Source organism: Pelophylax lessonae (assembly GCF_965119305.1).
Source record: "Pelophylax lessonae genome assembly, chromosome: 8".
Lineage (NCBI taxonomy): Eukaryota > Metazoa > Chordata > Amphibia > Anura > Ranidae > Pelophylax > Pelophylax lessonae.
Window position 1 is genome coordinate 84,373,832 of NC_138775.1, and position 12,339 is coordinate 84,386,170.

At 39.5% G+C, this 12,339-nt stretch overlaps 1 protein-coding gene across 1 annotated transcript in view; it reads right to left on the reverse strand.

The window, feature by feature from the left end:
* LOC309562155 (inter-alpha-trypsin inhibitor heavy chain H3-like) overlaps positions 1-12,339 on the reverse strand; it is a gene marked incomplete at both ends in the record, with an annotated part of 120,217 nt that overhangs the window by 71,688 nt on the left and 36,190 nt on the right. The window contains 3 exons of the mRNA XM_082266278.1: positions 657-767; positions 5,299-5,464; positions 7,834-7,938. Of these exons, the coding sequence (XP_082122404.1) occupies positions 657-767; positions 5,299-5,464; positions 7,834-7,938 (382 nt within the window). The remainder of the gene's footprint in view (positions 1-656; positions 768-5,298; positions 5,465-7,833; positions 7,939-12,339) is intronic.

Sequence of the window (12,339 nt, forward strand, 5' to 3'; positions counted from 1 at the left end):
TTTTTAATTTATTTGAACTGTGAAATATAAAAATCGTTGATGCCTTTTGCCAGCCACCTTAAATTTTACCTTAAATCTGGTCCTTTTATACAAGCTATTTTTAGGCTATGGTTGCTACAATGATGTAAGACCATGTTATAAGTTTTAGGTTAATATAAATATTTCAATAAAGCTGTTCTTATATTGTTTATGGTCTGCACTCCATTTCAATTTCTTATATTTAAATCTGTAGTTCAACTCCTAGGTTACAACAGGTGAGAATGTGCAACTGAAGGGAAAGGAGGGAATAAAGTGAACCTGTTTGGGCAAAACACAGCTTTACTAGTTTCAGGAAGCAATCGAGTACTAGAGTACTATACTACTAGTACTAGTAGTATAAAGCACTAAAAGCTGACTGCTAGAGGTGAAGTATGCCATGGTAGTGATCAACTGGTCTCAATAGTGACCACACTTTTACACATCTCTTGAAAGTCTAGTATAGGACCAGCCTTCCATTTTGGAGGACATATGTCATCACTAAATTAACACAAAACAAAACAAAAATAAATTACATTTTTTAAATACTGGAGTGGGGACAGGAAGAGGAATTCCAGCTAAAAACAATACTAAACTTTATCAATTTATATACAAATTCAGAGGAACTGTTGGTCATGTACCTTTTCTCCAGCAAAGGATTTTTTGATGGCTGGCTGCAGATCATTTGTTATAAATGATGCCTTGGTGTCTAAAAAACTGATGCCTTGTGGTTCATGTATATCTACAGTAATCTGATATAGAGGAAGAAGGGAACAACATTATTAGGATGTTACTTTATTAAATGATGATACTTCTCATGGTAACCTTCATTATTTAAAAGCCATTATAAAAAAAGTTCAAATGTAAACGCATTATCCCTTAACACACATTTGACAGACAGCATACAAAGTTAGAAAGTATGAAGGGAATCAGAAACCTTCAGCAGTTCAGGAACTTCAAAGGACTCCTAACGATACCCTTTCGTAAATGGTCAAGTTAAAAACAACTTGGAGAATGCTAATTTGTCAACCTTTATACACCTCAAATTTCCTAACTTTATTAATATTCTGTAACTCCTATAGTAAAGGAGTTACCTTTCAAAAAAGTGGCCACACTAATGTATAAGAAGATACCAAACTGTTTGACAAAAACACAGCTATACTAAAAGGTCCAGAAGCCTTATAAGATATATTAAACTTGCGTAAACAGAAATCTACAAAAGATCTACACAGTATTTCATATCTGGTGTCTAACAAATGTAACGTCATTCTGTGCCAAATAATGTCCTGGTTGTCAGAATATGAAACTTTTTCAAATAAAAATATAGCATAAAAAAGTTTTTTTTACCACAACATTCATATTCTTAAAACATGTCTGTTGTACCATGTACTTGTGTTAAAAAGTATCTTGTTCTCTTTGCATTTCTTCCTTTGTGTGAATACCTGGAGTCCTTGCCAGTTCCTGTCATTTCTCCTGCCTTCCTAAAGACCACACTAGGCATAGAAGGCATAGTAGCACATCCTTCCCAGCGTAGTTAGTCTTCTGTCTGTACTGGAAGCACAGCCTGCCTGTCCTTCATTGGCCAAGACATGCGCTGACATGCCTCCTTGCATAAGACTTGTGCTGACATGCCTCCAGCTGAGTGACCCCCCCCGCAGTTTCCACCCCTACCTTTTATGCAGCTGATAACAGAGGTTATGTAAGCGTTTTAAAAAAAAATAAAACTATATATATATATATATATATATATATACACACTCACATATTTTGCCCTGAACTTCTATTTTAAACTGAATAGGTCTATGGGCACCAGTGAATGCTGTTTGCAGTAATGTGCTCATAAAAACTTTAGCCACAAGATGGTACTGGTTTATAAGGCATTCTCATTTCTCCATGTAACTGTATAAGCACTGGCCTTTGAGGTCACTTCTTTTGGGGATAGACTCCACCTTTCTTGTTTTATATTTAAATGGGGGGGGGGTGAATGGTGTCTATCTAAGCTCCTGATGACATCATATTCTGACTAAATGCATTGGGTGGAGCTAGATGCACTGATGTAACCACTCATGTCTGCAGTCCCTACTGGAGTTCTGATTTCCATACTTGTAAAGCGCTACACTTACCACAAGTTTGTAAGTGCTTTTAAACCTTTTTACTAAATTGGTTCTCATCTGGTTTACACTATGGGAGTGGCCCTGTGTTTTTCTCTCTGCATACTCGTTTCCCTTGTGTGTCCTCTGTGCCATTTGTTAATACTTGCAGAGCCCTGAATCTTGCTTGTGGGTCCTATGTGAGGCCATGTGGTTGATTTACTAAAACTGGAGAGTGCAAAATCTGGTGCAGCTGTGTTTAGAAACCAATCAGCTTCCAGATTTTATTTCAAAGCCTAAATGAACAAGCTGAAGTTAGAAGCTGATTGGCTACCATGCACAGCTGCACCATATTTTGCACTCTCCAATTTTAGCAAAATCATTCCCCATATCCCCTTAGGGCTCTTTCCCTCAGGCGGACCATTCAGATCCGCCTGTCAGTTATTTTGGCGGATCTGAACGGTCCCCCCATGCATCCCTATGGGGCATCAGATGTCAGCGAAGACATGTCCATTGACATCCAATCCGATCCGATCCGTCAAATCTGGACGGATAGAAACCCTATTTTCCATCTGTCTAGCAGATGGGATTGGATGAGAAGGGACCGACGGCCCGTTCCCATCCGATTCCCCCATAGAGATGCATGGGGACCTAGGTGACAGCTGTGTCTCCGCACACAGCGTGGAGACAGAGCTGTCATCCTCCTGCTCAGCACCCCTCCCCCGCTGAGAAAAATGGAGTCCGTCCGACAGACAGACAGTGTGAAAGTGCCCTGAAGCTGTTTTTTAACCACTCATACATTGGGGGTCATTACAATCTGATAAGTGTTACCTGTGATCACAGAGGTGGTGTGGATATCGCTTGAAGGCATTCACTGTGTGGAAGATCATTTCTTTGTACCTATTTGTACAAGGATTAGTACTTTTTTCTGAGTTTTGTCACTTATGAATTTGTACTAATGGTTACATTATATGTTGCATTGTTTATGAATTTAATAAACGCATTTATCACTTTACCATGTTTTTGCGCTTATTATTTATATGGAGATTACCACTGCATTTGTATTAGCAGTTTTGTGAATACTGTATCAGAATACTGTGCTGGCTGATTTCCTCTTATATAGTTTTCTTACTTACCGCATTTACACTTCCAATCTAAAAACTGAATGAGTTGTTTTACACAGTGAGGGTTTAAACTGTCTGCTGAGTATAAGAAAATATTCTCCAGCACACTCACAGTACATCCATCAAACCCTTTGATTGGGTACCATTGACTCCATCTATTTGGTTAAGAAATACTGTTGCATTGTGCTCTAGTTTGAAATCAAAACTACCGATTATACTGAGAGTCACCTTTCTGAGGGCCATTGACTCTGCTATATTAAAACGCACTTACTCTGCAAGTAATCCAAACTCTGTACTGAAAAGAAGACCAAGTGGACTCCAAGTTTACCTTTTGAACCCCATTTTACTGCTGCTTGTGTCTGTTTTTAATATATTTTCTGTAAATATTTCTTGCACCCTTTTCTTTTCATTAAAATTATGTTAAAAAATGTTTCAACTGAATCTCTGAACGTGTCAGAACCTACCACTTTGAAGAGGCTACCATAGTGTAGAAATCACTGCCACTGATCACCAACGGGGATTTAATAGCACTGCAGCAAATAAATCACCAGTTCAGGGAGGGGTATTTAGATGTACTGTCACTAATTCTGGTTATTACTGCAACTCTGACACCAATGTGGCTTTTTCCGTTGCAGCTACCGACACCATTGCTGGGGATATTATTGTAGTCACTGACACAATGCTGGGGATTACGATGCCTGCCACTGACACCAGTGCAGGGGGTTATTATTGGGTCCACTGAGACCAATTCTGTGGGTATTGTGGCAACTGACACTAATGCTGGCAGTTATTGCATCCATTGACACTAACGCTAGGGGTTTTGATTGATGCCACTGCCATTGCCACTATTACTGACACCAATAATGGGGCTTATTTTACTCCCAGTTTTTCCTCAGTGTTCTTTGCAGAACACTGCAAAAATAACCACAGAGAGGATCAAAACTCAGGTGGGTTACAGCCCATTTATTTTGAATTGGTTACCTAACTTAATGCAATGCACCTCAAACGCAGGAAAAGACACTACTATTGCGCGGTCCTCTCAAAAAGTCGGGGACCACATTTGAGGGTCTCTTAAGTATTCTTACTTGAACCTTGGTGTGCTTTGTGTATTTTTTCCAGATCTTTCAGTAATCCAGTGTGAAATGTTGTCTTTGTGCAAGAGTTTTCTGCATTAAAGACCAGTCAGTGCTGCTCTCTCTCCTTATGCAGGGAGTCTGGTCTTGTCCTCTGCCTCCTGTTAGAGTGTTCTGCAGACAGCCTGTAGTGGGTGGAACTACTGGGCTCCTCTGACAGCTCTGCTCTCTGCAACGGCTATGTATAGCACAGGGATGTCACTACCCCTTTTATAAGGTAATAACTGGGTTTGCAAAGACATTTGGTGCACATAAGGTAAGTGTATATCCTTTGTGTATATATTTAAATTAATTTTTTACAGTGGAACTAAGGGCAAAACTTTTGTTTTTCATTTTGGATAGAGTATGGGATGGTTATAGCCCCTGTCAGTTTGTTTGACACCTGACCTCATTGGGGAGATTTCCCTTCACATCATGTCCCAAAGCCACAACAGGAAGTGAGAGGAAATACCTCCAAAGTGAGGAAATCAGAGGTTGTCACCAGGGCCACCAAAAACAAAACCAATGTTCCCATTGAAAAATTTCCCCTCTATTACTGTTCTGGGCATAACCCAAAATTTGGTCTTTTGCCTTACTTTTAATTTCGATGATAATGGTAAACAGGACAAATGGAGAGGGTCACTTTCCCTAACGGGGGGCACAGTTGATAATAGAAACCTGACAGAATTTCTAATTCTTCTCCATTCTATCCAAAAAAAATGTTGCCTTTAGTTATACTTTAATACCCAGAGTAGTTATAAAAGTTTTACTTTAGTTGTACTTTAATAGCCAGAGTAGTTATAATACATTGTAGTCTAGTTTTTGGGATTTTATCAAATGCATAGTTTTTTCATGCATCCAATTATTTCTTTATTCTCTTATTCATGGACCTTTTTTTCAGGTGGAATATAAGTTACCACTATATATCAAAAAATAAAATAGGAAACTGTAAATAACCTGAAAGTTTTTAACAAGTGTTTTTGGTTTGACTTTGATGAACATCTCATATTTTCCAAGGTGACGTTTCAACATTTCCTCATAGACCAATTCAAAGGTAACTTTACTTTTTGCTGCCACATTGACTAACACAGTAAATTTCTCTGTCTTCCTACCAGAAGAGGCTCTGTAAACAAAATCACCAATAATATAGTCAAAAAATGTAACCCAGTCATGCCAGGAGGATGTATAAGCAAGCAGAGTAAGGCAGAAAACATACAACTAAGAGCTTAAGAATTTTTTTTTATTATACCTGTAATAGTAAAAATTAATGCCTTTATTACCTGAATGTTGTATTTAGAATGGTGGCATGTGGAGTTAACATGTGGGTGTATAACTTTGACTGGGTATAGATCGGAGTTCTCCAAGCTGGTCAACAGTGACCCCTAAAGATTGATTGGACTATTCAGGGGATGCATATAATGGCTGTGGGTCAAAAGAGAGTCCAATAAATCTACAGGTGACAATAGTTGGTTGATAAATGGTGGTAGGTAGATTGGGGTAAGTTAAAGTTTTGGGGGGTTTGGAGGTGAGGTGGCTAGTGGTGAAACAGTGTTACCTAGGGTTGGGTGGTTAGCAGCCAATGAGAGTGGCCTTAAATTGTCTTTATCAGCTATGTGCTGTTATGGGCTTAATTTACTAGCATATTTTGCATTGTGTGTCTGTAATGATTGTGTGTCTTTTAGTACACCCACCTCAAACTCTGTTGTAGTGCCAATGAGTAATCCCATAGTAGTAAAAGTGGTAAGCAAGAACTGATTTCTGTGAATTTACTAAATCTTCAGCATTGTAACAACCACAATGGTAGCTACTGATAGCAAGAGAATGTTCTGACAATATTCAAACGTACACTATATTACCAAAAGTATTGGAACGCCTGACTTTACACACACATGAACTTCAATGGCATCCCAGTCTTAGTCCGCAGGGTTTAATATTGAGTTGGCCCTTAACCTTCTTAGCGGTATTCCCGAGCGTCGCTCGGGGTTAAATTTCAGAGCCAAAAGCGGTAACCCCGAGCCACACTCGGGGTACCGCCAGAAGCATCGGCCTCGGCTTCCGTCTCCTGCGAAGTGACGTTCGCAGGGGGGTGGAACCAGCGGCAAATTCAAATGTAAAACACACCAAACACACTGATGCAATTCAAAATAAAATAAAATCACATTAGATTGCCTCCCAGTGCCCTTTCCTGCAGTTTTACTGTTCTTTTTGTGTGTATATATATATATATATATATATATATATATATATATATATACAGTATATATATATATGTGTACATACATACATACTTTAACATATTTATAGTTTTTTATTATATTATAATTTATAATTTTGTGTTTCAATCTTTATCATACCCGAGATGTTATAAAGAAGAACGCACACTAAAAAAAAATCATGCGTAAATAGTTTGTTTGGGCTGCTCATTCTTAAGAATTACATGCAAAATAATGGTACCGCTTTCAGCACCTAAAATCCAAAAGAATCATACTGCCAGGGAGGTTAACAGCTGTAACAGCTTCAACTCTTCTGGGAAGGCTTTCCACAAGGTTTAGGAGTGTGTCTATGGGAATGTTTAAACATTCTTCCAGAAGCGCATTTGTGAAGTCAGGCACTGACGTTGGATGAGAAAGCCTGGCTTGCAGTCTCTGCTCTCATTCATCCCAAAGGCATTCTATCGGGTTGACGTCAGGACTCAGTGCAGGTGAGTCAAACTCCTCCACCCCAAACCTGCTCACCCCTGTTTTTATGGGCCTTGCTTTGTCCATATCATTTGATGGGGGGGGATTTTGGTGTGGGGTTGTTTCTCAGGGGCTGGGCTTGGCCCCTTAGTTCCAGTGAAGGGAACTCTTAAGGCATCAGCATACAAAGACATTTTGAACAATTTCATGCTCCCAACTTTATAGAAACAGTTTTTGGGGTTGGCCCTTCCTGTTCCAACATGATTGCGCACCAGTACACAAAGCAAGGTCCAAAAAGACACGAATGAGCAAGTTTGGGGTGGAGAAACTTGACTGGCCTGCATAGAGTCCTGACCTCCACCCGATAGAACTAACTGCGAGCCAGGCCTTCTCGTCCACATCAGTGCCTAACCTCACAAATGCGCTTCTGGAGGAATGGTCAAACATTCCCATAGACACACTCTTAAACATTATGGAGAGCCTTCTCAGAAGAGTTGAAGCTGTTATAGCTGCAAAGGGTGGACCAACTCAATATTGAACCCTACAGACTAAGACTGGGATGCCATAAAATCCATGTGCGTGTAAAGGCAGGCGTCCCAATTCTTTTGGTAATATAGTATATATTTACAATATGGATTCATATCTTCAATTACCAGAGAAACAGCGCCTATATGCCTACATCTCCAAACCAGGTAGTACTGTTAGGAATTATTTGCACTAATGCAGTATCTTTTACACTTTTTTGCAGTTTTAAAGCTTTTTCATGCACGGTTTCGTATACAGTATATTGGTATATTTGAAAAATGGAAATTACCTGACAAGTCCTGCTGTTTGGCCTCTAGAAACAGCTGTTTCATACTGTTTTCTTGCAACTTCTTTTTCCTTAATTATTCCAGGATACTCTACTCCATCAATTGTCCTTAATTTGAAAACAATGTTAATTATTACCAGTCATTTGACATCATTCTGTGCTATGATAGGTAACATGATTTTTCTGTTACATAAGTGTAGCACTCTTGTCTTAAACAGGGGCTACTGGTAAACTTAGCTGTGCTAGGTGGTAACTAACGTGGCTAATCTGTAGTCTTTGTGATCATTTGGGTTTTCTCCTAAGCCTAATTTAACTGTAGTTCCTACCTTCTGTCAATAGCTGGCACTGTTGCCTTTGGCATGATGAGCAGCAGTAAGACTGAGTTATGAATATGCATATCTCTTTCAGCTAATCAGTAGGAGTTTTAGGCCACTGAGCATGCTGGGAGAGAGTATGTGTTCAGAGGAAGTCAGGTGATCAAGGTCCTCCCACCCAGACCTTGGTCTGGGAGGATGTGTGGGGAAAAGCTGCTTTGGATGAGGCCTGGAGCCTAAGGCCTTGCCATGTACTCCAGGCTCTGCCAGAGAGAGCCTGTTTGTTGCCTGGGGGTATGGAAGGGGCTCTGCCAGTGAGAGAACGGAGAGCCTTTTGTTGCCTGGGGACATGAGAGAAAGGATGGAGTTCTGAAATGATGTACCAGAGGTTACTATTCATGAGGAGAGGCTGAGAAAGCATCAAGGGGGACTCATCCAAGGATACCCTGCACAGTTCTGTGGGTTTTAGGTTGCTATAAGAGACAGCTGTTGCTATGTAGATACAGAACATTGGGTGCAGGCCTAAGGCCCTTGTTCTTTATTGCTGTCTACCTGGTTGTTTTGTATTTGGAGTCTGCTGATCTGTCTTTGGGCGTCCTGTGTCCTAACCCTCTCTCCCGCATTTTCTGTTGTGAGCAATAAACTCACTTTTGTTCATCCTAAAAGTGACTGGTGCCCATCTTTTCTGCAAATGTCCACATCCATTATGCCTATGAACCAGCACCCTGAGGTGAGATGTCAGCCCTCCCTGATGCCGAGGGTCAGGGGGGCACTACATAAGTAAAATATACTATAATCAAAACATATGTTCCAAGAACAATTCTAGGCAACTAGAAATACCACTTTTGCTATCTCATGAACATGGAAATTTGGTTAAAGCTGAACAGTTCTTTCAAATTGTCTCTGAAAAAGACAAGAGGTGCATGTACATATAGCTAGCTGCTTTATTTGTTCTCTTTTTGCCCGAAAGCCAGGAACATCTGGACCAGCAACACTTCTGCACTTAGCTGTTGTGATGGAGCTTGTTCACCTCCCTGACCACCTACACATTCCTATTCACCAATAAGGAAGTCCATACCAGTCAATGGACATGCAAAATCCCTTTAAACAGGTCAAAAACAGGTCAAAAGGAGGTCAGGTGCACTTGTAAATGAATTCTGAATGAACTCAGTGTCTCAAACTCAACTGAAGTCAACTGAAGTCCACAGCCTGTCAACACAGGCCAATTAGGTGATGAGGGACAAAGAAATCTTACATCAAAAGGACTAGACTATATAGACACTGCTGTTTGTACCTGATCCATGTACCTGTCAGAGACAGGTAGGATAATTAAACGGAGATGGGAGAAATTGGGACTGTCTGTTGCTCTTATTATTGAGGGTAAAGTATGATGTGATGACCATAATCAGGGGATATATGCAATAGGCTAATGAGGCCCAAAGTCAGTTGTACCATAGATTGGAAAAAGTACAAACTTTTGCTGGTCTAAATTCCTATAGCGGAAAATAAGTTTTTGGCTAAGTGGCAGGGGCCTTATGAGATAGGATAAAGAGTAGGTGAATTGAAAGCCAGACAAATGTAAAAAAAAAAGTTATCACATAAACTTGAAGGATTAAGAGGTACTCTCAGCCATGGTTGATGAGCCCATGGTGCCTGGAGGAGCGATATACAAAGTTAAAATTGGGAAACTCTGTCCCTTGTTCAAAAAAGAGGAAGTAAAAGAATTCCTGTAGTAAACCAAGGATGTTTCTCAGAGCTTCCTGACTGTGCTGAGCTAATTAAATATGATATTGTCATGTACCCTAACGTTGTGTCCATCTTAAGCCCTATAGAATTCCAGAAAGCAGACGAGGTGTTAGACCCTTCAGTAATAGAACAGTCCTGGGTCCTGAAGTGGATGGAGTAGTCCTATAGTCTTATATCATAGGTAAAAAGGCGCTGGTAATCTTAATATATCACGTGTTATAAAAATTAATAGGTGATTTAAAGTGTAATATATGTGATTAAAAATTGCTACAAATATATATATGATCTACTATTGGTGCAATTAGCAAAGAAAAGTGCATACCAGTGCAATTTCAATTCAGAAGTGTTTGTGCTTCTCAAAGTAAATTAATCCACAAAGGTGTGGATCAGTGAACCAATAAATAGATATATAAAGAATTCCATACAAAAATCACATAAGAATATATAAAAATATAAATATATAAATGTGCTCCAAGTAGTGTTTAAAAGTCCAGGCAATAGCATGCAATCAAAATTGTGCTTGGTGGATTCTTATTAATCCCTTCACAGTGCTCCAGGTGCTGGGATGTGACAACCGTCAATTAAGAAGTGCTTGTGCTTCTCAAAGTAAATTAATCCACAAAGGTGTGGATCAGTGAACCAATAAATAAATATATAAAGAATTCCATACAAAAATCACATAAGGATATATAAAAAAATCACATAAGAATATATAAAAAAGTATAAATATATAAATGTGCTCCAAGTAGTGTTTAAAAGTCCAAGCAATAGCATGCAATCAAAATTGTGCTTGGTGAATTCTTATTAATCCATTCACAGTGCTCCAGGTGCTGGGATGTGACAACCGTGGCCTCTTACCAGCTAGCAGCAGGTCACAAGGACCCCCAACGCCTGTGATCCCTTTATTGGGTGGATCAGACCTCTCCTCGATTGCTTGGATCTCTGGCTCCTATATTACTCGAGTTGGACCATGTAGTCCCCCCATACACATAAAGATATAGAAGAACAAATAGCCTCCAATAGTGAAATACTGTTTTATTCTCCAAAAAACATACACTATAAGGTGACAATTAGCCTCTTACTATTTGTTGTGCCCTCCTGGCACTGGGCAATTCGGCAGTACAAAATCGTTTTTTTGGGTCTTAGGAAGATATTCTCCGGGGATCTGCAGCACCCTGTATCTCCTTTCCCCCTTTCTTTGTATTGCAGCGGTGGATGTGTATCCCAACCTCTGTTCCGAATGCCTCTGTGTGTTACTTCCGGGTTAGCATTGACCACAATGCATTTCGCTTAACGAGCGTCCTCAGGCAGACTGCCTGAGGACGCTCGTTAAGCGAAATGCATTGTGGTCAATGCTAACCCGGAAGTAACACACAGAGGCATTCGGAACAGAGGTTGGGATACACATCCACCGCTGCAATACAAAGAAAGGGGGAAAGGAGATACAGGGTGCTGCAGATCCCCGGAGAATATCTTCCTAAGACCCAAAAAAACGATTTTGTACTGCCGAATTGCCCAGTGCCAGGAGGGCACAACAAATAGTAAGAGGCTAATTGTCACCTTATAGTGTATGTTTTTTGGAGAATAAAACAGTATTTCACTATTGGAGGCTATTTGTTCTTCTATATCTTTATGTGTATGGGGGGACTACATGGTCCAACTCGAGTAATATAGGAGCCAGAGATCCAAGCAATCGAGGAGAGGTCTGATCCACCCAATAAAGGGATCACAGGCGTTGGGGGTCCTTGTGACCTGCTGCTAGCTGGTAAGAGGCCACGGTTGTCACATCCCAGCACCTGGAGCACTGTGAATGGATTAATAAGAATTCACCAAGCACAATTTTGATTGCATGCTATTGCTTGGACTTTTAAACACTACTTGGAGCACATTTATATATTTATACTTTTTTATATATTCTTATGTGATTTTTTTATATATCCTTATGTGATTTTTGTATGGAATTCTTTATATATTTATTTATTGGTTCACTGATCCACACCTTTGTGGATTAATTTACTTTGAGAAGCACAAGCACTTCTTAATTGACGGTTGTCACATCCCAGCACCTGGAGCACTGTGAAGGGATTAATAAGAATCCACCAAGCACAATTTTGATTGCATGCTATTGCCTGGACTTTTAAACACTACTTGGAGCACATTTATATATTTATATTTTTATATATTCTTATGTGATTTTTGTATGGAATTCTTTATATATCTATTTATTGGTTCACTGATCCACACCTTTGTGGATTAATTTACTTTGAGAAGCACAAACACTTCTGAATTGAAATTGCACTGGTATGCACTTTTCTTTGCTAATTGCACCAATAGTAGATCATATATATATTTGTAGCAATTTTTAATCACATATATTACACTTTAAATCACCTATTAATTTTTATAACACGTGATATATTAAGATTACCAGCGCCTTTTTACCTATGAT